Here is a 20,281-nt window from a genome sequence, read left to right as displayed (position 1 = left end):
AAGTCATTTCTTCAGTGGAGTGACACTGGGTGTATCAACCACTCCAGGGCAGGCCACATGTCCAGCAGTAGTTAACCAACATATAATGAACTCCATAGTGTTTTGTGTGTGCTTTTATCTGGTTACAGTTTGTTATTTTTATCTGTTTGGGTGTTATTTTGTTTTCTTGGTTGGGAGGGTTGATGTGTATTTGTTTTTTGATTGTTGGGTGGGTGTGTAGGGAGAGGATCTGGAAGGACTTTGGGGAGGGGAAGAATATGATCCAAATATATTTAAATTTAAAAGCTGTTTTAAATTAAAGAAAAAAAGTGGAAGAAATAGTCTTTCTCATGGGCGATCACACCAATTAAGTACAAGATGATAAGCCCTGGAAAGGACAGATAAAATTATACAGATTGAGCAGGTTTTAATTAGGAATATATATGTATATGTGTGTACATATATGCATATAACAACACTTAGTGAAAAAAGAAGCCATAAATTTGAGATGGAGCAAGGAGGGGTATATGGGTTGACTTGGAGGTGGAAAGGGAGAAAGGATGTAATTATATTAATCTCAAAAATAAAGTAAACTGGAAAGGTGGCTCAGAGATTAAGAGCACTGACTGCTTTTCCAGAAATCCTGAGTTCAATTCTGGGCAACCACACTGAGGCTCACAACCATCTATAATGAGATCTGGTGCCCTCTTCTGGCATGCATGCAGAATCCTGTATACATAATAAATAAATAAATCTTTAAAAAATTGAAGTAATAAAGAGAATCTTTCCACTTCAAATGATTTAATCCCTCACAGCCTTTTGGTTTTTAGTTAATTCCAGATGTAGTCAGGTTGACAACCGAGAATAGCCATCATGGTGGGCAGTGGTGGTGCACACCTTTACCCCAGCACTCTAGAGGCAGAGGCAAGTGGATCTCTGAGTTTGAGGCCAGCCTGATCTAAAGAATGAGTTCCAGGGGCAGCCAGGGCTACAAGGAGAAACCCTGCCTCAAAAGAATAGTCTCCACAATGTGTTATTTAGCAAGGTCACTGATCAGTGAATAGGGGAATAAGTCTGCCATGGGCCCGAAGAGTCTCTGCACTTCCAGCCAACAGAGCATGGCCTTGAAAGGTCTTGATATTGAGTACACAGACAATTAATTCGGCCAACTTAACTATAGTAACTATAGTAAAATTTTGTTTCTATGTAGAGGTCAGAGGTCAGCTTTATTTGTGGCTTACTAAAGAAAAGTACTGAAAGCACTGAAAGTGAGGAGCGTTTGCCCAGCATGCCCAGACCTTGGATTAGAGCGGCAAAAATTCAATGACTTGAATGGATGAATCAATAATATTTACCAAGAATGCTGAGCCTTTGGCCCTGGTTGCGTCAGCCCTGGCAAATCTGTCGTGCCATTATCTGGGCCTGCTGTATCATCCTCACTGACTTAAGGGCAGGACACCAGGTGATATGAAGGCTAGGATTATATAAGCTCTTTTGACAGTGGGTCACCGTTTCACCGTAGCATGAAAGAGCTGTATGTGTACATCTAAATGTGTGCACGGGGTAATTTAGGACCCTTTACTTACAAACTGAAAAGCAACTGGCCCACCTTCCTTCATCGAAGGCCCAGAGCAGGAGTGCAGAAAGGCAGTGCAGATGGGGTACAGAACCAGAGTTCCGTTCCATTGCCTCAGCTTGCTCTGGCCCTTGCTAGAGGGTCCCTAAAAGTTCCAGCTAAGATCAGCCAGAGCATTTGGCACCCACCTATAACCCCAGTACTGGGCGGGAAGCAGAGGCAGGACAGGCCTGTCTGGCTTACAGAGGGAGACCCGTCTAACCAAACTAAACCAAATCAAACCAGAACAAAACAATGTACCAGTGGAAGGCAAAAACAGAGGTGAAGTCAGGAGAGCAGAGAAGGAGGTGAGGAGCAGTGGAGGGAGGCTTTCTCTCCCCAAGTTAGGAATTCATTTCCCTTGAGGTCTCATTGGGAAGTAACAATTACTGTCTTTACCCACACTCCTACTAGCCAGGGGTGTAACACTTTCATGACAAGTTACTCCCCCAGTCATTTGTTGCCATATCTTTTGGCCGGCAGGCTAAGTCAACCTGAGTTCTTTCAGAAACCTTACTCCTCCACTCCCCTGGCGGCAGCAACAGGCTCTTGCTGCTTCAAGATGCAACCAAAGCTCACAGCTTGTTGGAAACGCTTCCCATCTGGGAGTCTGCTGTCTCCCCGCAACATCCTTGCACTTTTTAGGTCGCAGGAGAATCACTACTGTTTTTATTTGTACTTCTAGAGGAGAACTCCCTACTTCGGACGGTTTTGGTGTCTCCAGCAGTATCTTGTTACACCCAGGCAAGCCTAGCGCATTGTCAGTGGCTTGCGGCGTTTGTTTTCCACAAGGCAGTGGGAAGGAAGAATGGTGGGCCCAAGGCCGATCCTCCAACCACACTGCTACACAGGGCCACTCAGCCCAACGCCAGGCGCTGGAGATAGAGGGTGCGAGAGCAGCTCGGGTCTCCTGGACTCTCAAGCTTCGTACAAACCCATTGGCCTCCCACAGACCAGAGCAGGCGGTTGACCGCGAGCGCTTCTTGGCGCGCGCTCGCGCACCCCGTGGAGTGATCATAGAGTGACACGGACAGGCAGAGCGGCCAGGACCTGCCCGCTTCCGGTAGCGCCACATTGCTCCGGGAGCTGCCGCGTACGCAGTTTCCATGGGGACTGAACATGGCGCCGCGAGGTGAGACTCCGGAGGTGTGTGTCTCTGCCCACTGTCCATTGGTACCTGCCAGTCCCTCCACCTCTCTGCTCTCCAGAGCTCGACTTAGTCCCCCATTCTTAAAAGTTGAGGGTCTCACTCTTCATTTGTCCCAGTCAGGCTTGCGTTGCTCTGACCACCCCGAGTGCCCGCATGTGTAGAACTCGGATACTGTACCCTTAACAATCCCGGGCTGGCCCTTTTCTGGGATGACTCAGTTACGAATCCTCTAGCCTTGCACAGACCCGCTGCTGGCCTCTGCGCCCCGGTTTCCCCTTCAGCTGTGACAGGGTTGGATCTTTGAGGTGCCTCTCAGTTGTGATGATAGCTGAATTGCCAGAAAAGTCGCCTGCAAATAATTCCTGGAAAAGGAGGTCGAAGACCAGCCCCTTCACATCCACACTCACACTTCATAAGCAATCAGAAGTTTCTCCCTCCTTCACCACGATCTTGTGTTTTCTTCGGATTACAGAGCCATACAGGGAGTAGAGCTCCAGCCCATCTTTGTGTTGCTCTTTTTCAGATAAAAGGTTGTCCTCAACCCCTCTGGAAGTCCTGTTCTTTCTAAATGGGTGGTACTATGCCACCTATTTCCTGCTGGAGCTCCTCATTTTCCTGTATAAAGGTAAGGCTGGGCTTGACTGCCTCTGCCCCAACAGCTCTTTCCCTCTTTAGCCCAACGCCAACTCCCACCAAGAACTGTTCATTCTTTTCTGGCCCCTACAGCATGTCTCTTCACTGCAAGGCAGAAGTCTCTTCAGCTGATGGCTTTAGAACGATTCAGTAGGAAATCTCTCGCAGCAAGAGTATCTTGAGTTTGGGAAATGTGGGCTTCTCCATCCTGACTCTTCCCCATCTGTTTCTGCTGAAATATTCAGATCTCTGTACCATTATAATTCATTCATTCGACAGAGAGGAACCCCCACAGACTTAGTAAAAAAGCCTGCAGCTATAATGGTCCACACTTCTCTGGTTCGTGGGAAGCTAAGACTAGTGTCCTTGTTCCTGGGTGTGCGGCAGTCCTTGTGGGGACGGTTAGGTGGTGTTGCAGACTCTGGCTTTTCCACTGGCAGGTCTCTTGCTGCCGTACCCAACAGCCAACCTAGTCTTGGATGTGGTGATGCTGCTCCTTTATCTTGGCATTGAAGTAATACGACTGTTTTTTGGTAAGTGTTGTTCAGAAAATAGTTCTATTCCTTATGAGACATGCTGGAGACTGTAACCTGGTTAATAAGACAAAGAACATAACCTAGGCTATCAGAGGCTGGATCTGGTGGTATATCCCATTACTTCCCTATCAGAGGCTGGATCTGGTAGGATATCCCATTACTTCCCTGAAGCTTCAAGCTGCTGCTTCATGTCATATTTTAGGTCAAGATTCACCTGTGTGTTTCTGAGCGGGACTAGAGGCCGGCAGTAGCATTTGATCTTAGATATTCCTTTCCAGTTGCCTGACTGCTACAAGAGTTCCTACTTCTTTGCTTGGTTTGGGAGAGTAAGGCATTACAGGCCTAAAGAGTTCTAAGATTCCCTCCACTTCTCTAAACAAGGATTTCTCTAGAAGTTTTTAAACCCCAGAAACACAGAGAAAAACCCTTATTACTTCGAATGTATCGTCTCTTTTGAAAACAGTGATAAAATACAACCCAAGAGGAGGAAATGGTAAAGACCACATGTGTGTCTGGTGCCGACAGAGGTCAGAAGAAGGTGTCAGGCTAGAGAGATGGCTCAGTGGTTAGGAGGCCTTACTGCTTTTGGAGGAGGATCCCAGTTTGGTTCCCAGGATCAGGCAACTCACAGCTGTCTGTAACTCCAACTCCAATGTTGTCTTCTGACCTTTGTGAACACATATAAACACACAAGTAGGAATGAAAAGGAAAAAATAGAAGAGGGCATCAGATCCTTTGGAACTAGAGTTACAGATTATTGAGCTGCCATGTGGGTGCTGGGAACTGAAGCTAAGTCCTCAGGAAGATCAGCAATGGCCCTTAACACTGAGCCATCCATTTCTCTAGCCCTAAGTAACAGATATTTTTTTAAATATTTATTTATTATGTATACAATATTCTATCTGTATGCCTGAAGGCCAGAAGAGGGCACCAGACCTCTTTACAGGTGGTTGTGAGCCACCATGTGGTTGCTGGGAATTGAACTCAGGACCTTTGGAAGAGCAGGCAATGCTCTTAACCACTGAGCCATCTCTCCAGCCCCAGTAACAGATATTTTTAAGGCATTTCTAAAATTGTTTTCCATTTTAGTTGGAAAGTTTTTATTGTGTTTATATACACATACACATATGTACATTGTAGACTCATTTTTACATATACAATTTTTATGTTGCTTTATATATACATGTGGATTCAGATGCATATATGTTATACACACACACTTTGGTCTTGATTTTTTTGGATGATCTTAAACTATCGATTGTGACACCTTAGCCCTTGCTGTCATAGACTCTCGGTATAGACCAGGCTGGCCTCAAACTCGAGACCCACCTGTCTTTGCCTCCCAAATTTTTTCTTGATGCAGAATCCCATTGTTCCCTGCATAGTTAGAATGGAAGCAGGGCCTCTGGAATAAATGACTTCAATCATGTAGCACACTGAAGCTTCAAAGTTTTAGTTCAGTGGGCTTCACTTTTAAATATGACACCTCCCATTCAGGGTAATTTTTCTCTACTCTGCCCATCTGTCACATCCAGATACTTTCTGAGTTGAGGAAATACAAGCTGATGCCAGGAAAAGCAGTTACCACTTGGAGATGATTCAGGGGGCTGTGTTTTATAGGTACAAAGGGAAACCTCTGCCAGCGAAAGATGCCCCTTGGCATTAGTGTGGCCTTGACCTTCCCATCTGCCATGATGGCTTCATATTACCTGCTGCTGCAGACCTACGTGCTCCGCCTAGAAGCTATCATGAACAGCATCTTGCTCTTCTTTTGTGGCTCAGAGCTACTGCTTGAGATGCTCACGTTGGCCACCTTTTCCAGGTATTACTGTTGAGGGCTGGGTTCTCCACCCAGGGATGGATGCATTGCTCTTTGAAGGCATGAAAGGTGTAGGAAACTGGATTTGAAGAGGTGTCAATGGGGATGCCTTTTTTTACTTCCAGTAGGTAGGAAGGTTGCATGTGTATCTGCATATGTATGTTCACCTGTGTGCAGATACAAATATTCAGGTATGTGTGTGTGTGTATGTGCGCACGTGCATATCAGAGGTTTATACCAGATATCTTCATCAATCACTTTCCACCTTATATTGGAGTCTTTCACTTGAACCCAAAGCTCTCTGATTTGGCTAGTCCAGCTTGTCAAACTAGCTAGCTTACCCAAGGAATCCCATCTCTCCTTCCATGAGTACTGGTCTTCATGTTTGGGTGGCAAGTATTTTACTACTGAGCCATCTTTCCACTTCCAAAAGCTTCTTTTTAAGGAAGATAGTCTTCTGCTTTTTTTGGAATTAAGAAGCTTCAAATAGGTTGGATGGTGATAACGCATGCCTTTAATCCCAGCATTCGGGAGGCAGAGGCAGGTGAATCTCTGTGAGTTTGAGGCCAGCCTGGTCTACAGAACGAGTTCCAGGACAGCCAGGGCTACACAGAGAAACCCTATATCAAAAAATCCATACCAAAAAAAAAAGGGGGGGCTTCAAATATGCAGATTTCAAGCTAACTTTGTTGCTCAAATGTTTTTTTTTCTAAAAAAAAAAAGAATTTTTATTTTATGTGCATTGGCGATTTGCCTGCATGTATGTCTGTGTGAGGGATTCAGATCCCCCGCAACTTAAGTTACAGACAGTTGTGCGCTGAGCTGTCATGTGGATGCTTTGAATTGAACCTGGGTCCTCTGGAAGAACAGCCAGTGCTCTTAACTGCTGAGCCATCTCTCCAGCTACACTCACTGGTCTTTTAACAGTTTCTTTCTTTCTGCCTTTAGTATGGAGAGGATCTGAAGTACAAGAATTCCAGCTGGTAGCCCATCAGGGTGACAACACATTCTTCTGGTACTTCAGCCACACTTGTGAAAAGTGGTAGGTCATGTTGGCCTGGGAAAGGTTGTGTGGTTTTTCCTCTGAACAGACATTTGGGCATTGAGCACCTACTTGAGGTCACTGGCATCATCTTTAAACCAGGATCATCAGCAGGAGATACTGACCTTTTGTGGTAGGGAGGGGCAATGCTGTCCCCATCTTGATCTTTCTAACAGCTCCTACTGACCTCAAGTTCTCTTCCTTGGTCATCATGGCCAGAGTTCCTTGTGTGGACCATCTGAGCTTGTTGGGCTTCCAGCAGGACCTGAGCCACAGCACCTGTACATGTACCACATCTGTCTGCATGAGCATGAAAAGTAATGATGGTGGGCTCCTGGACTGAATCAAATCCCCCAACCCCAATGCTCAGAGATGGAGACCCAGAACCCTTTTAGTAGTTCATAGTATTTTTCTATTCTGATCATGAAGCAAACACGATTTTACAATAAAAAATATTTTCTGATGTGGGGCTGGTTGTCTTTTTAAAAAATATTTATTTATTTACTTATTTATTATGTATAATACAATATTCTGTTTTGTGTGTATGCCTGCAGGCCAGAAGAGGGCACCAGACCTCATTACAGATGGTTGTGAGCCACCATGTGGTTGCCAGGAATTGAACTCAGGACCTTTGGAAGAGCAGTCAGTGCTCTTAACCGCTGAGCCATCTCTCCAGCCCTGGTTGTCTTTTCTGTATGACACCTGTCTTTAAGTTCATCTCTTCTAAGTGAGGGCAGAGACTATCCCAACAGTGTGTTCTGAAGCTGTATTTAGTAGTAAAATGTAACACAAAGTTGTGAAACTGTCCCTCTGATCCTACCCACCCCCATGCCCAATTTGTAGCCTGAATCCCAATAGATACTGCCATCTTGTCTTCTTTGATCTGTCATTGGCAAAAGACTCTGAAATGTTCCACCTCTGTCCCAAGTTTGCTTGTGTCTAAGTTCTTTTCAGCATTGGCCACGTATAATCAGAAATTGGAAGTTTATTCTAAAACTGACCAAAATTTCTCCTTAGTTTAAAAGGAACATTTATTGGTCAGCATTTTGCTGCATATTGCCATGTATTTATTCCATAAATTACCAGGAGCCTTGAGGTCAGTCTTCTGTGTCAGGCCAATCCTGGGATATTTTTGTTTTCCTATGCTTCTTTTTAACCCCCCCCCCTTTTTTTTTTTTTAAATATTTATTTATTTATTATGTATACAATTCTTTCTGCATATATGCCTGCAGGCCAGAAGAGGGCACCAGAACTCATTACAGATGACTGTGAGCCACCATGTGGTTGCTGGGAATTGAACTCAGGACCTTTGGAAGAGCAGGCAATGCTCTTAACCACTGAGCCATCTCTCCAGCCCCCAACCCCCCCCTTTTTTTAATTAATGATTTATTTAAATTTATTGTCTGCATTGTTGTGAAAGTGTCAGATCCCCTTGAACTGGTGTTACAGTTGTGAGCTGCCATGTGGGCGCTGGGTCCTCTGGAAGAGCAGCCAGTGAGTGCTCTTAACTGCTAGCCACTTCTTCAGCCCCTTTTCCTAACTTTCTTAAGATTGTCATTCTATGGGCTCCACGGTCTAAGCACTGCTGCCTTTGTTTTCTCTTCTCCCTTGCCTCCTAGTTGTCCTTGAGTCTATAGTGAAAGATCAACCGCAAAAAAGTACAAAAATGTCTTCTGTGGTGTTCCCATCTCCTATTTCATTGAACACCAATTTTCTGCTTCTCATATTTGCTTTCTCTAGTTTTGCTTTGGTTAATGGCATAGAGTAGAGAGGAACCCATCCTCTGTGACTTTGACTTCATTAGTTTCAACCCCCTATCCAGGAGCACAAGGAACAGAAAGCTCAACTAAAGTGCAAGTGGCTTTTACATCTAATTGTTAAAGTTCAGAAGGGCCTTTTTTTTTTTTTTTTTTTTTAAAAAAATACTTTTTAAAATATATTTTAAATAATTTATTTAACTTTATGTGCATTGGTGTGAAGTTATCAGGTCCCCTGGAACTGAAGTTACTGACTGTTGAGTTTTAAGCTGCCATGTGGGTGCTGGGAATGAACCCCAGGCCTCTGGAAGAATAGCCAGTGTTCTTAACTTTGGAGCCATCTTTCAAGCATCCCAGAAGGGCCTTGAGACTCTACTCCAGTTTGCAGGCTTAGAAGTGAGAAGCAAAAGCACAGGTAGAACTCTTAAGTCTGTTTTACAAGTCAATATGCACAAAGTAAATAGAAACCCAGCAGGGCAGAGTGGTGTACACCCACAGTGCCACTGAGGATGAGGTTTAATGGCTGAATGTACTGATTAGGAAGCTATTTCACTTATGCTTATGTGGAAGCTTAGTTCACTGGTTCCCATGGATGACTCCTTGTTCTTGATGTTGCTGGAACCACTTGAATAGTTATGCACAAGAGAAACCAAGACAGTCACGGCATGTGTCCCAACCACTTCGGAAGTAAGGATGAAACTAACCTGGGGCCCCATCTCAAGACCGTAGACCACAACACTGTACTGTGATCATGAAGCAAACACTATAATAAATATGTTTCTACAAGTTTTTTAAGATGGGGGGGTCCTCATGTTTACAGGTAGTTTCAAATGATCCTCCTGTTTCAAATTCCCAGTGCTACCAGTATACCACTATCTGGCCTGGTTGTATTTTATTCTTCTTGAGACAGGGATTCTCTACTTAGTCCACTCTGATCTCAAACTATCCTCCTGCTTCACTCTTTTCAGTGCTGAAATTATCTGGCCTAGAGATATACTGATAAAGAGTAAGACAAGCTACTTTATAGACCTGGAGGCACCAACATTCTAAGACAATACAAAGTCTTTGGGGACATAAAAAGCCAATGACTGGATGTTAAATGGAGCAAACCTGGTACTTAGCAAGCATAGTAGGTATCTGACATGCAAGTGATCATTCACCCCTTTGTGAAAACACATTTCAATAGTGACACTAGAAAATTAAGCCCCTCCAAGAATTTTTTCCCTGATAGCAGTATACAGTATCATCTGGTCTGCAGTTTTTCTTTTTGTCATGTAAGTCTACTCTTACTTCACTTAAAAAAAAAATAACTGGATGTGGTGGTATATCCATATATCCCAGCACTTTGGGAGGTGAAGAAGGACCAGTTCATTGTCAGCCTAGGATATAAGAGACTGTCTTAAAAAACAAAGGGCTGGTGTGATTGATTGATTGATGGTTCAGTGGGGGGTTAAGGTGAAAAGCCTGACCAGAGTTGATTCCCTAGGAACCACACGGTAGAAAGAGAACAAAGATTCCAAGTTGTCTTGACCTCCAGACATATGCCTATGTGCATGCATGAAGCCAGCCAGCCAGACACACATGCACTAATGTATGCATTGAAAAACAAACAAAACCCAAGTAACCTTTATGGATTCTGAATCTGATTCCTACATTCAGGTACCCAAACTTAAGATACCAAATTTTAGGGACCAGCTCATCATCCTTGGGCAGCAGTGACATTTCAGTACTTAACTCCTCTTGTCATATTTGTCCAAACAAGCAAATTGTTAAGATATGACTACTTTGCCAGTGGGCCTTTATCTGTGTTGCTTTAAAAGGAGAGCTCTTCTGGAAATCCCTCAGTATTTCTAAGCTTTCTAGTTTCTTCTTCATATATTTATATGTCAATTCTGTTCACAAAACACATGATTATGTGATTCCTAAAGCATCCTTAATACGAAGGCAGAACAGCAATTATTCTCATTTTTCATGAGAGACTGGGGTCACATTGCTTGTCTATGGTTAGCAGATGGAAGACCTAAGTATTAGCATTCAGGTGTTCATGCCCAACTGGATACCACTAGAATTCCACAGGGTAGAAAACACAATCTGCAAGTAGGGCTCAAGAACCATGAGTGCTCAGGATGACTTGGAAGTCTTTTTAACTCAGGGAAAGGACAAACTGTGAGGGGCACAAGCAAAGGTTCAAATTGTACTCCTCGGAGACTCACCATGTCAGCTAAAGCTGTGGAGAAACGACTGCATATCACCAAGTTACAGTTAAGAACCTGAATTTCCCTACATCACATAGTATTGTTATCAGTCCACACCCATGCCCAGACACCTCAACAAATCTATTCAATGCAGAATCCGTAAACAGCTCACACCCCATTTATTATTTAAAAATATTTTGTTACAAAAGGAAAAAAATACAATGCAGTATAAAAGATTGACATCGTCATCAAGTTTATTACACAATTTTCAACCTATCAGAAAGACAAACAAATCACTGACAACAGGGGGACGGGGCCTTGACCTTTTGAGGGCTGGGATTTTTTTTTTCTCCCTTTGCTATGAGGAATAAAACTAAAAATTCTGTCATTGAGTAAAAACAAAAAAAACGGGGAGAAAATAATTCTCCAGGTAAACAGCTTTTCTGATATTTTATATATTGTTTTTCCTTAACTGTCAGTTTACTTGGTTTTCTCTACATTTTAAAAAGACACCCCACACTGCTTTCAAGAATAAGCACATCACTTAACACTTAGCCAATTGGGCAGGGTGCCAGCCATGTTCTGAAGTGGAATAAGGATCGGCTTGGGAGGCAGGAAGATAAGCTACAACTTGTAGCCTCTGTCCCAAGTGAATGAGCCTCTCAAACCCTAGGGGATACTCCCTCAGTGACTGAAGTGTGCTGCAAAGAGAGGAAGGATCCAATTCAGTTTCTCTCCTCTGAGTCTACTGGGTCTCCAATGACCCCCTGCCTCATACACCTAGTCTGATCTCACATGCCACATCTCTTTTCACATTAGATGTCATAGACCCTGCAGATGCATGCAGAAGGAACATCACCCTATGGTACTCCAGGACTGTGGCTACCTCCTGCAGGAGCAACCTATCACAATTTGGATGCTGAGAAAAGCAATTCCATCTGCCTGTGCAGAAAATAGTCACCCGTGTGCTGGTCCTTAGAACTCTGAGCTGAGTTCACTTAAATCAGGCTTCACTTCTTCTCTGTTCTTTGTCAAAGGCAGGAAGCACCTCCAGGCCAAGTGGGGGGGAGTATTATAGCCAAAGGGGGGGAAAAAACACAAAACACCACATCTGTGACTTTACCTGCCTATTAGTGCTGAGTAATCCCACAATAAGTCAAAGAATGTACCGTGGGGATGCAAGCCCATGCTTACATCAAACCTGAAAAAGAAGAGCCCATGCAAGTAGGCCACATCCTGCTCAAATTGCTTTCTTCCCCACACTCCTGGTACGTAACTAGGGGTCCTCATTACTGAGGTCCCATGACATCCCTATGTCCCAAAGGCAGTACCTTCCTCTAAAACAAGGAAGAAGCCTTCTTGGGGGAAGGAATCCATGTTAAATGGAAAGCCCCAGGGAAAGGGAACACCTAAGAGCTGGTTATTGCAACAGACAACTGAGCCTGAAGCAGTAAATGGTGGTAATTGGCTTGGCTAGGCTTCCAGGAGAAAGCAACCTCCTGGGTTTTGCTTTCGAGGGGCAAGTCCACTGAGGAATCAGATAGCAAGGAGTCAAAAGGATTTAGCCCTCTAGAAGGCCAGGGAAATAAACCATCAATACGTGAGAGAGAAAACCTAGAACAGCAGCTTGTCACAAGGTAGTTTCTGTTCTCATGGTCCCTCCTCAAAGGGCTACAAAGGTAAAGAGTTGAACAAAGAAGTGGTATGTTAGCAGGGTTTGGACCCTCTTGCCCCCACCAAATCTAGTACCGAGGGCAGAACCCTTAGGTATTTTTGGCACACCCAGTCATTCTTCTAAGATCCCACAAAGAGGATCCGTTTTCTCTGGGAAGGAAGTTTTCTCAGTAATCTCACCATTGACTGCTCCTGGGGAATCAGAAACTCAGGTTTCCTTGGACAAAGCACCATTCTCTATGGAGACTAGGGGCTGGACACATTGCTGTCTTCCTGTCTGCCCCCATTTCCTACCCCATAAAGTCTTTAGGTTCTTCCCCTTCTGGCAAACAGGAGGTGTGGGATTGGGAGGGCTGCCAAGCCATCTTCAATCCTGTAGGGCAGAGGGTATTGCCTGGAGGAAGTTAGGGGTTTGGAAGAGGGGAAAGGGGTGGAGCGGCCTCCGTCCTTTAGTCCTGATCAAGGTGAGGAGATGCAAGTCCATTAAAAACAATTTGCTTCCACCCAGACTCCTGCAATGAAAGTACCAGAAGAAAACACCAGTTAGAGGCCACTCTCATTAGTAAGGGGTTATATGAGATACACTGGCTTTTCCTAAAATCACAACCTAAGTCAGAATGTAGGCAAAGAATGCAAGCTTAGCAAAGTAGAAAACAGTGGACTGTCTGGCATCGAGTAATGTGAGGAGATGGGTGGAGAGAACACAATGAGAGATTAAGAATAACCAAAATGGTGACATCTTTAAGGTCAAGAGGAAAACACAGACAATGGAATGAGGTCTCTGAAAGCAGTCTGAGAATATATTAGCAGGAAGATAGGAACTAACATTTCAAGAGAAGTTGCTGTAAGGAAAGACTGTTTCAGAAAATCTGCTCTGAGCAAGTCATAGCTTACCTTAAGGGAGGAAAAAAAAAAGAACAAAGAGAAAGAAAAAGAAAAAGAACAGGAGAAATAATAGTAAGAAAACAAGTGTGTATACAACCAAGTCCACCAATCCCCAAACACCTCAGAGGTTCCAGCAGGACACTCCCAAAGCAAACGCCTCAGTATCTGTTTTCTTTTAAAGCAGTCCTGGTCAGAACAGACTTCAAAAAGCAAGCTGGGTGGTGGTGGTGCACGCCTTTAATCCCAGCACTCGGGAGGCAGAGGCAGGTGGATCTGGATCTCTGGGAGTTCGAGGCCAGCCTGGTCTACAAGAGCTAGTTCCGGGACAGGCACCAAAGCTACAGAGAAACCCTGTCTCAAAAAAACAAAAAAACAAAACAAAAAACACACACCCCCAAACCCAACCAAAACCCCACAAACCAAACCAAAATACAGATTCCAAACAGTATGCTATGCACATGCACACAGACACACAGCACCAGAGCCTTTCCAGGCTGTACTGAACAAAATACAGATAATTTTAAGACTCTTCCCAGATAGCAGTTGTGGATGAGGACCCAAAGGTACAGGAACACCAACCAGGAATGACTTGGCCAAGCCAGAACCAAAGCAGAGCACGGAAGAAGAAAATAGTAGCCATCATCAAAAACATCTGACAGCTTGTTAAGAACCTTTACACCTGGGGCTGGAGAGGTGGCTCAGAGGATAGGAGCACTGGCTGCTCTTCCAGAGGTCCTGAGTTCAATTCCCAGCAACCACATGGTGGCTCACAATCATCTGTAATGAGGTCTGGTGCCCTCTTCTGGCCCACAGGGATACATGCAGACAGAATATTGTATATCTAATAAATAAATGAATCTTAAAAAAAAAAAAAAAGAACCTTTACACCCAACAAGAAGGGTCTGCTAGACTACCTATCACATTTTTAAATGTTAAGGTCCCTAGCAAACCTGAAATATGCAGATGGTAGTTGGTCACTTGATAATATAATCAGGACCAACAATCAGAAAGAAAGGGAAGAATTAAATTCAGGTCTAGTATGTTTACTAAACTGAACCCGGAACTGCAACAATATGCAAATTCTTACCCTTGATATAAGTCTCACAAATCTTGTAAGAGTCACCCAAGAAGACATAAACACACCAAAGACGTCTGCATGCTGCCTCATCCTCCTAACCCTGGGTTGGTACTACCTGAGTCTGCTACTCAGAAATCTGTATGATCTTCATCTTGCTGGCATCTTTAAACATATGTGCAAGTATTTGTCCCTTTTTCTATAAAGAAAAACTAAAGCTCTTAGTGCTTTCTTTGTTTCCTAACATTCAGGCTTCTGAATGTTGTTTTCTCAAGACAGGGCCCTGCTGTGTAGCTTAGACTTGCTTTGAAATCATGATCCTCCTCCCTTAGTCTTCCAAGTGCTGACTACAGACATGTACTATCACAATTGGCTGAATCTTTAAGCCAATTTCTGTTCACACCTGAACAGAAAGCCCAGTATTCAATGGATCAGCAGGGTATGAAATGAGAATGATTCTATTCCAAGTAAGAAACACCCCGAAATTATGGGACTATTAGAGAGAGTTGAAGACAAAGACCACCTAGAATACCCTCAAACTCCAAAGCATACATACATACATGCTCTGAAGAAAGGCATTTGTGAAGGGTCCTTACAGAATGAGATGCAGAGGATAACTGATACTGGCAGTAGTGCCTGAATGCAGACAGAAGTCAGAGATCCATCACTTTAGCCAACTGAGCTGGGGCCCTCTCCTGAGGAACAGAAGAGGGTATTGCTCTTCCATTGATGCCTCTGCACAAAACATACCTTTCCTGATCAGGGAACACATGTTCACAGCACAGAATATCTTTTAAAGAAAAGATGTTGTAAATGCTGTTCAAATGGCTTGGAGGAGTAAGGACTTCACAGACAGACCTGTACAGCATTTCCCCAACATGAAACCTAAACTACAATTTAGTAAATGAAGATAGAATTCAGACTACCATGAAAATTAAAGATGATTTTTTTTAACCTCTTTAAAGTGTCTGACTTGTACATATATGTTAGAGGAAAGGAAAAGAAGTGATGTGAAAAACTTACCCAAGAGTGAGCTTTCCTCATTTCATCACAGGCCTGTACCAGTAAAATAAATGTTTTTCTTAACTACCAAAAGAGGCCTTTCTTGCTGGCAATTTCACTGTCAAAAGGTTGTCAAAGGAGCAAAGCCAGCAGGAATGGTGATACACAGTCAGATATTCTATAAATACACTGAATATGGCTTGAGACTACAACTGCTGCTTTGTACAGCTCCCTTCCTGGTCATTTTTCTCTTTATTTTTAAAAGACAGGGTTTCCCTGTGTAGTCCTTGCTGTTCTGAATCTAGCTCTGTAGACCAGGCTGGCTTTCAAGTCAACAGATCTGCCTGCCTCCACCTCCTGAGGGCTGGGATTAAAGGTGTACATCACTCCTAGGTCACTCTTATTCCCTCCAATTCCAAAGAATACACACTACATAATAGGAGGAGGTGATGTCTTTTCTCCTTTCTTTCTTTCTTTCTTTCTTTCTTTCTTTCTTTCTTTCTTTCTGTCTGTCTGTCTGTCTGTCTGTCTGTCTGTCTGTCTGTCTGTCTGTCTTTTTTAAACAAGGTCCTGCTAACCCTGGCTACCCTTCAACTTGTGGTTCTTTTGTCTAGGTCTCCTGAGTACTAGGCATTACAAGTTTGATCACAACACCCAGTGCTGGCTGTTTTGGATTTCAAGTAATTCTTCGGTTGTACTAGCTCAAAAGAGGTGATGCTGCTACTTACTGAAGGGAAGGGGTAATAGACCAAGACATCCATGCCTACCTTGTCCATCCCCAACAAGAAAGAAGGCCAAAGCCACTCATGGGCTACATCTTCATTAACCTGCATTTCCACAGGCTATGTATGTTATGTGAACACCTTTCAAAACTCAATTTGTTGCAAAAATGTAGAAAGACAAACAGAATATATTCAGAGCTAAACTGTTGGCTTTTTATGCTGGTTATCCAACATTTTAGAATTCCATGAGGTAAGTAAAGAACACAGAAAGTATTAGCCTGTTTGTTTTCTAAAGAAAGAGAGAAAGAAGGCATGGAGTGTGATGGCTTTGGAGGATCTGGGAGGAGATGAAGAAGGGGAAACCATGACCAGATTATGCTATGTAGAAAAAAAATATTAAAAAGACAAGATAAAGGGAAACATAAAGCTAAAAAAAAAAAGGACTGAGAAAGGTGTAGACTGAAAATATTAGTAATTGTTATCATTCCATTTACTTTCTATCAAAGATGACAAAAACACTCTCAGCTATAAAACTGTTTATAAAACTGTTTAAGTAAAGTGCCAGGTGGTTTTTGATCCCAGCTCTCAAAGAGTCAAGAGGCAGGAAGATCTTTGGGAGTTCGAAGCCAGTCTGATCTAATGAGTCCAGGACAGTCAAGACCACATAAAAGAGACCATTTCACAAAACCAAAAAAAAAGGCAGATAACACCAAGAAAGCAGAGGGCAAACATAAGGGAATGTTTTATTGTTTGCTAGTAGGTTGTACCTAGGCAGAATGCTGCAGAACTTTCAAAAGGTTTGAGTTTACCGTGACCTATAAGAATGCACAAGGGAAAAGGGTTCCCAGTCTCTTTTATCCAGTCATCCATAGAGCTACACAACCTGATCAACTACATTACTTCCAAACAATCAGGCAGACAACAGCCCAGACAGATCCATCTAGCCAAATTCTGCTCTGTTTTATACATCTCCAGACACAGAACCAACAGCCATTCTTTCTTACACCACAAACAATCCTTGTTAGTAGCTTTCTTTCAGTTTGGATTACAAAATGGTGGGATAAAACTCAAGAGCCATAGGCTCATTCTCCAAGAAATCTTTCTATGAATGAAAATATAGAAAAGTAGAGCTGAGAGGGAGCCTAAGTCCTGGTGACACAGTCCCCAAGCCAGACAATCAACCTAACTTTAATTACCCACACTCCTGCTTTTACAAAACTTATTAAAAACAAAAATATCCTTCTATTATAATTATTCATAAGGTCTCTAAAGCTTTTCAAGATTTTTCAGAATGGTTTTTCTACTCTAAAATTCCAATTTTCAAAATCTTTTTAATGGATATCAATTCTTGAAGTCATTAATATTGTTTTATGAAAACTAAAGTAACAATCTCTTCTGCCTTGGCCAGTTTTCCCTTTTACTTGAAATTTGGGATTAAAGTGTAATAATGGTAATAACAGTGGTTTTCATTTATTAAGAACTCAGGGGAGGAAGAAACATCTCTATTACAAATCTTCCTTTTGTTTTGAGAAAGGGTCTCACTTTGTAGTCCAGGGTGTCCTTCAACTCAAGGCAATCCTCCTGCCTTGACCTCACAAGTGCTGAGATTACAAGCATGAGCCACCATGCCCAGTTTATACTTAAACCACTGGTAAGGAACAGGGCTTCTTCCCACCTTTCTCAGTGGTGCCGGTCCCGTTCTCTATCCCGGTGTCTCTCATGCTCCCGGTTCCTCTCTTGGAAATAATCATCATGCCGGTCTTCATTATGAAGCAAGTCTCGGTGCCGCCTGCTGCTCTCCCGGGACCGGCTGGGTGACCTCTCCCTGGACCGATGCCTTTTCCTATCAGAAAGATCCTTCAGCCTCAACTCAGAGGGCCTACCACACATTCTTTCCACATGGGATTTTGTATCTTCCGGTGTTTGCTTAAAATATTCTTAGTTATCTATCATAGAAGTACTGTCTGAGGATCTTAGTTCTTTGATGTCTAATCTTTACAGGGAAAATGGATGATAGACTTGTCAAGATCTTACTAATATATTAGACAGGGTATTTAGAATTTTGCAAGTATTATGATTTCATCTTTATAACAGATCTATAGGTTAAGTACTAGGACTTTTCCCCTTAAGTTCTTAGAACATTACTAACTTCCATATTCAAGATGGTGCTGAAGAATTAAACCTAGGGCTTCATGAATGCTAGGCAAGTCTTATCATTGAGCTACTTCCTTAGCACGGAAGCCTGTGTTCTTTATTAGTCTTTTTTTTTTTTTTCTAAATAAGGCTACTGCTTCTACTGAACACAGATCTTGGTTTCTTTCATTTCCCAACCAACCTGCAGGAGAGTATTGCTCAAGGCCAATCAGCCCCCAAAGCAACCAACTCACCTGGAAGAGCTTCCACTGGCACCCACACTGTACGACTTGGCCTCTATGCCATGAAGACAGTCTTTAAGAGAGGATATGAGGACACGGCAACGCTCATCATTGGCGACTCGGGACTGTTTGATAACTGCAATGGCTGTGAGTAGTGTCTCAATGGCATCACTGTAATCCCCTGATAAGATGAAGGGAAAGGCCAAAGATGAGAAAAGGCAGTAACCAAACTGGACCAAAAGGAGGATGCAGGAAGACATAAATTGTGAGTGACTGGCTGCTTTAAAGAGTCACAGTAAAATGAACAAGGCAGACATAGCAGGTATAAAAATGAATGACAGTTATAGTACAGCTTGAAATCTGACAAAGGCTAATGGCCTTATAATCAATGCATCCTTGTCTAAGGGCTACTTGACAACACTGATTAAAATAAACTGTCCCAGGGCTAGAGAAATGGTTTAGCTGTTCAAATAAATCACTTGCTGGTCTTGTAGAGAATACAGGTTTGATTTCTAGCACATACACGACAGCTCACAACCACCCAATTTTAGGGAATCCAATAGGCCCCCGGGTCCCAAGGATGCATGTGGTACATATACACATGCAAAATATACACATAAGTCTATTATGTATACAGTATTCTATCTGTGTGTATGCCTGCAGGCCAGAAGAGGGCACCAGACCTCATTACAAATGGTTGTGAGCTACCATGTGGTTGCTGGGAATTGAACTCAGGACCTTTGGAAGAGCAGGCAATGATCTTAACCACTGAGCCATCTCCCCAGCCCCCCACATAAGTCTAAAACGTAAAAATAAACTGTACCTACATTTGAGCCAACAATTCTAAAAAGTTTCTGTTCACAGAGCTGTGTAAGCTTAGCCATGTTTTAATAATATTGTTTGCTTTATCTTTGCTAGGACCTGGCTAGGCTACATAAATTAAGGAACAATGGCTCTGCAGATTACTAGTTGTTAAACTCATGAGGTTAGTTTGTAGGCAAATAAAGTAATCTATGTGAAATCTTTAGCATAGTGCCAAATACACAGCAGAGATCAACAAATATTAGATGTTAAGATATACTAATAACAAAGGTGTCTAAAATATAGGAAGTGAAAAGATAAAACCCAAAGAATCTTTTTGTTGCGGTGTGGGCTACTGGGGGGTTGAACCCAGAGCTTCAAGCATGCTAGGAGACTGATCTGTCACCAAGCTACATCACCAGCCTTGTAGTTCATTTTTAGGAAATCAAAATCATACATATGTTGTAATATGTGTACTCCCCCCAAAAAACTGGAGGAATACCCACCATTCACAGAAGGTGGTCGTGGTGGTCCTCACAGAGGATTTTCATTTATTCAGTTTTTTTTAAAATATTATATTATGCCTACATGTTACTTATTTCTTGCTTTTTTTGTTATTTCCAAAAGAGGGTCTCACTATATAACTCTAGCTGTTCTGTAACTCACTATATAGACCAGGTAAGCCTTGAAGTCACAGAGACCTCGCTGAATGTACACATTATTCTAAATTTATAATCATGTGTGTATTTTTTCTAACTCACACACCTCTGTTACATGTATATATGGAAGAATGGATGAAGAAAGTGTGGAATATATACACATTAGAATACTACTCAGCGGTAAAAAACAATGACTTCTCGAATTTTGCATGCAAATGGATGGAAATAGAACACACTATCCTGAGTGAGGTAACCCAGACCCAAAAAGATGAACATGGGATGTACTCACTCATAATTGGTTTCTAGAGATAAATAAAGGTCAGTGAGTCTATAATTTGATCTCCTAAAGAAGCTAAATAAGA

At 42.7% G+C, this 20,281-nt stretch overlaps 2 protein-coding genes across 14 annotated transcripts in view; one reads left to right on the top strand and one right to left on the bottom strand.

Moving 5' to 3' along the window:
* Nucleotides 1-2,583: 2,583 nt before the first annotated feature.
* Tmem216 (transmembrane protein 216) lies at nt 2,584-18,573 on the top strand. 7 transcript variants are annotated; one of them, XR_007590797.1, is made up of 6 exons: nt 2,593-2,726; nt 3,268-3,369; nt 3,818-3,910; nt 5,534-5,735; nt 6,681-6,774; nt 18,426-18,573. XR_007590797.1 is itself a non-coding variant. In XM_050136623.1 (5 exons), the coding sequence occupies exons 1-5, from the start codon at nt 2,714-2,716 to the stop codon at nt 7,366-7,368; spliced, it is 342 nt and encodes a 113-aa protein (XP_049992580.1). In that variant the 5' UTR covers nt 2,584-2,713; the 3' UTR covers nt 7,369-7,975. The 7 variants fall into 7 exon arrangements, 2 of the variants coding, with proteins under 2 accessions (XP_049992580.1, XP_049992579.1); XR_007590800.1 differs by lacking the exon at nt 18,426-18,573 and adding an exon at nt 15,977-17,753; XR_007590799.1 differs by lacking the exon at nt 18,426-18,573 and adding an exon at nt 7,329-7,944.
* Nucleotides 10,889-20,281, bottom strand: part of Cpsf7 (cleavage and polyadenylation specific factor 7) — a 24,308-nt gene continuing 14,915 nt past the window's right edge. For 6 of the 7 annotated variants that reach the window (XM_050136613.1, XM_050136615.1, XM_050136616.1 and 3 more), the window contains 3 exons: nt 18,472-18,640; nt 17,760-17,927; nt 12,766-12,912 (listed from right to left, as the gene is read on the bottom strand). In XM_050136613.1, the coding sequence (XP_049992570.1) occupies nt 17,765-17,927; nt 18,472-18,640 (332 nt within the window). In that variant the 3' untranslated portion in view covers nt 12,766-12,912; nt 17,760-17,764. Of the gene's footprint in view, nt 12,913-17,759; nt 17,928-18,471; nt 18,641-20,281 lie in introns of all 7 variants that reach the window. The other variant, XM_050136614.1, reaches the window with a different exon arrangement.

Source organism: Alexandromys fortis, unplaced genomic scaffold, assembly GCF_014885135.2.
Source record: "Alexandromys fortis isolate MF-2015 unplaced genomic scaffold, M_Fortis_MF-2015_v1.1 scaffold_3, whole genome shotgun sequence".
In the NCBI taxonomy this organism is placed as follows: domain Eukaryota; kingdom Metazoa; phylum Chordata; class Mammalia; order Rodentia; family Cricetidae; genus Alexandromys; species Alexandromys fortis.
The sequence above is the reverse complement of the archived record's forward strand: the minus strand, read 5'-3'. Positions and strand labels throughout refer to the sequence as shown.

Coding starts and splice junctions, on each gene's coding strand:
- Tmem216 (XM_050136622.1), top strand. Junction 3,370..3,817: donor CCTCATTTTCCTGTATAAAG/GTAAGGCTGGGC, acceptor TTCCACTGGCAG/GTCTCTTGCTGCCGTACCCA. Junction 3,911..5,533: donor AGTAATACGACTGTTTTTTG/GTAAGTGTTGTT, acceptor TGTGTTTTATAG/GTACAAAGGGAAACCTCTGC.